This window comes from Fragaria vesca, linkage group LG7 (assembly GCF_000184155.1).
Source record: "Fragaria vesca subsp. vesca linkage group LG7, FraVesHawaii_1.0, whole genome shotgun sequence".
Lineage (NCBI taxonomy): Eukaryota > Viridiplantae > Streptophyta > Magnoliopsida > Rosales > Rosaceae > Fragaria > Fragaria vesca.
The window spans coordinates 18622083-18625942 of record NC_020497.1 but is presented as its reverse complement, the minus strand read 5'-3'; the positions used below and the strand labels follow the sequence as shown (position 1 = coordinate 18625942).

The window sequence follows — 3860 nt, the reverse complement described above, 5'->3', positions numbered from 1 at the left end:
TATATATATATATATATATATATATGGTCTAAAATGAATTATATATATAGTTCGTGTTACATGAAATTAATTTCATACCATTTCATGTGATATATATAATTACAAATTCAATTGATTAATATTAATTTTTGACGAAATTAATTAAGTTTACCTTGTCATAAACTTCATTAGTTAGCTGTATGTTATTACTTCACCAGTACGGTATGAAAATTTGCAAGTGCATAGCACGATTAATCAAACGGAAAAACTTCTTCGCAAGTGCCCGCACAAAAATTTGCAGACTGGAATGATAATTGACAAGTACAAATCGATCAATTCGTACACCATAGTACGAACGGTTTTCCTAAGCTACAAGTTTTCTGATTTTAGAGGATCTGATCAGCTAGCTTCTCACATCATAATCAAAGCTAACTCCTCGTAACTCGCCTGTGCATGTCTATCTCACTACAATATGCACATATGCACAACAAGAGTGCTAGACATACATGAAGTTATAGATGTTCAGCCACTAGGCCTTAATCTACTTATACCCTAAATTTTTCGAGAAGTCACGCCCAGGAGCTGATCCATAATTTCTACTAAGTTCCGTACTTTCTTGCAGCACCAAAACATTCACCATTCCACCACAGAAATCTGGAGAAGCAAGCATGTCGCCGATCATTCCCAACTCCGCATAATGCACGAACTCTGACATTTCCTCATCCCTCAATGAATTGTCTGCGTGCCGCCTTCCGACCATTACTAGATCATAATCCCCCTGCGAGTCCATAATTGCATCCGTAAGTTGTATAGTGTCCTCAACCCCAATATCTCGCCATTTCAAGCAATCATTCCCAATACTGCTCAGCTTAAACTCATCCACCATTGCATCATCCAACCTAGCTTCATTCTCCTCGTCTTCATTATGGTCACCCTGGTGCACAATACGAATCCTGTTTACTGTGACGGCCACATTCCGGTTGCCTAACATACGTGCCGCCAAAGCTAAAGCCTCGCGATCATCTGGTCCGCCAATGAAAAATGCAGCCACATTATATGAGAAATGGGACATGGTCACCGGACCTGGCAACCCTCTTTCAATGAGTATTCCAATTGAACACGATGAATATTGCAGCATGTTTTTATTGAATTGTCGTATTGAAGTAGTCACAGTGTTGCAGACCATATGCCAGCTGGGGTTATCATGAAATGGGAGGATAACGAAAGGTACGTGATTGTCATCAAGTAGACGGCAAATGGTCTCATGCATCGATTTATAGGGAGCGATCAGAGTGAATGATTCGATCAAGACAGGTCCTCTTGAGTTCTCCGAGTAGTTCTTGAAGGCTTGCATCAGCTGATGTGTGAGTGAATTTAATCGGCTACATTTTTTCCCCTCTTTCTTCTTCTTGTAAGGGACTAGCACAGGTATAGCCCTCCCCACTAGCTCGACTGCTTGGATAATGTAGGCGCAAATGGGGCTCTCTTCTGTTGGGTTTGAGGCTTCTAGGATGGAGGTGAGGTTGCGGATAGTTTGTTCGGTGTGGATGCAACAAAGAATGTCGAAAGGGTAGTTTCTTTGAACCGACTGGATGTTTCTAATGCGAGGACCTTTGGGTGATGGCCCAAGTCTTAGATGAGCCCTGTATGTGAAATGTAACAATGATGTTGAAATCATGTTCCCAAGCAGCACAGATAACACTAGGTTGGTATAACCTTGGTCATCTAGGAGCTGCAGAAGAGATAAATGTTAGTATGCATCAAGTTAAATCATCACTACTCACTATGTCAATGAAGCAAAGTGTAAATATATGCATATACCTTAGTGAACTTCCATCCAGAAAACATGATGACTTCTATAATACCCCTGATATTCATCATCATGCCGAGCAAAAGACTATTTCTCAAACTAATTTTGCAGCACAATGCTACCACGGTGACTGCCAACAACTTTGCCATATATGTGGCAACGATGATGGCCTGCAATGTGGTAAAACTCTTCCAATCTGTAATGGAATGTATGTCTGCTCTGAAACCAATACGAAAATAAAAGATTGGAAGAAGACATTCAGAGACGAAGAATTCAGACTTGGCTACTATTGCTGCACCCAAAGGCGGTCCATCTGGTATGACTAACCCAAGAAGTATAGGACCTAAAATCAAGAAGCAGCCTATTGCGTTGGATACAAAGGCTAGGAATAATGCACCAAGTAGTATCGCTACCACATAAACCTCCTTGACTTCTTGTCCTTCTGGTGTGGACTTAACAATCCATACCATAAGTGGGCGTATGGCAAATATAATCACAAGAGCCATAATCACTACAGAAAGAAAGGTCAAAGCTGAGTGGCTTGCATTATCTTTAGTAGCTATATTTTGTCCCATATAGATCAACCATTGTATGATTTCAACGAGCAAAATAGAGGACATGGCGAGTTGGCCCAACTCAGAGTTCATAAGGTTGAGGTCGTCTAAGGCCTGAGCTACACCGGGGAAGAAAGTGAAAGAAAGAATAGTAAACATAAAAATGGGGAAGATTCCTCCTTGGATTCCAGGAATGGAGCTGGCTAGTGGGATTCCGAGGCCTAAGGATACCGCAAGGGTGAGAATGAACCCTAGAGCACCAATCTTCAAAGAAAGCCTGGTTCTCTTCACCATGCTCACGTCAACTTTTATTGCGATCAAGAAGAGGGAGTATATAATGCCCGTCATACCCCAGACCGACCACACCGACATATCTTTGGGACTAAATACCTTCTCCTTTATTATTGGGTTGGTCGCAAACAAAGAAGGCCCCAAGATAACGCCGGCCTGAACAACATCGGCAAACAAAAACACTTGGCTTTAGAATGAATAGGTTAAATTGATGCTTTAATTCATATACTGATCGATGAAAAAAAAAAAAAAGAGACAATTACTGCATGCCCTTATTGTTTCTGCTATGAAATCTATCTACATATTCAAACTAGGCTACGTACGTATAACAGAAACTCATTGAGGTATATATGAAAAAGCATTCGTACCAGGAGATTGCAAGTGAATTTGGTTTGTCCCAAAGGCTTGAGAAGAACATAAAGTAGCCGGGAGGTCAAAACACAAATTATAATTTGGAATAGGGTTGCAGGTACTTTATAATCTAGAGGATTTTCATTAAACCAAATCCCTTTGGAGGACGTTGCACTTAATGGCATACATATTATTTCATGTTTAGCTCCAGCCATTTCTACGTGCCTCAGATTCTTGATTATGCAATGATCTTAATGCTGGATGATCCCAACAAATATTCCATTGTTGGGATAATTCATAGGGTTGATCGATAATGATGATCCCAACCTATGAATTATCCAAACAGAGGTTTCTACGTGAAATTCACTATCAACCAGATGAAGCCTCCTCTGCAGTGAACATGGAGGCCCGGGTCGATAGATGAACCGGGATAGAAAATATTATGGTATTTGGGTCTTGGATTCTGAGCGGCAAAAGTTGTTGTAGCAAGTATGGTCATCGTTTTATATGAGAAAAGGTGAGAAATGTAATCCACATGAACTTCGGAGAGAGATTGAATGGTCATTTTTTTCTTTCAAACAAAAGCACTACAAATTTTATTGCAAATATAAAGGTATAAAGGTAGAGTTTGGAGCTCAGTTACAAGAAACACGTCAAAATAGTCTGTATGGTGTGTTATCAAATTTTCAGAGACTAGAATTATACCTCTGTATACATTTACGGTATGTTTGGATACGAGTGAATTTCTGGGAATTTAATCAAAAATAAAGAATTTTCAATTTCTTAAGACGGTTTCCCTCGTTTAGATATTTATCCCGTGGAATTAGCAATTTCCACGGAAAAATAATTGTGGAATTTGGCGCGGTGTATACATT

The 3860-nt window shown here is 39.9% G+C and overlaps 1 protein-coding gene across 1 annotated transcript; it reads right to left on the bottom strand.

Annotated features, from left to right (window-relative positions):
* Positions 1-520: 520 nt before the first annotated feature.
* On the bottom strand, positions 521-2715 carry LOC101306389 (cation/H(+) antiporter 15-like). The gene is made up of 2 exons (XM_004308912.1): positions 1801-2715; positions 521-1711 (listed from the first exon to the last, which is right to left on the bottom strand). Exons 1-2 carry the CDS (start codon positions 2713-2715, stop codon positions 521-523), a joined length of 2106 nt encoding a protein of 701 aa, XP_004308960.1.
* Between the last annotated feature and the right edge of the window lie 1145 nt (positions 2716-3860).

Bases quoted from the DNA above. Each gene is read 5' to 3' on its own strand.
- LOC101306389 (XM_004308912.1), bottom strand. From the start codon at position 2,715: ATGTCGGTGTGGTCGGTCTGGGGTATGACGGGCATTATATACTCCCTC. The intron at 1,712-1,800 runs GTATATGCATAT...TCTCTTCTGCAG, and splicing joins CTGGATGGAAGTTCACTAAG to CTCCTAGATGACCAAGGTTA.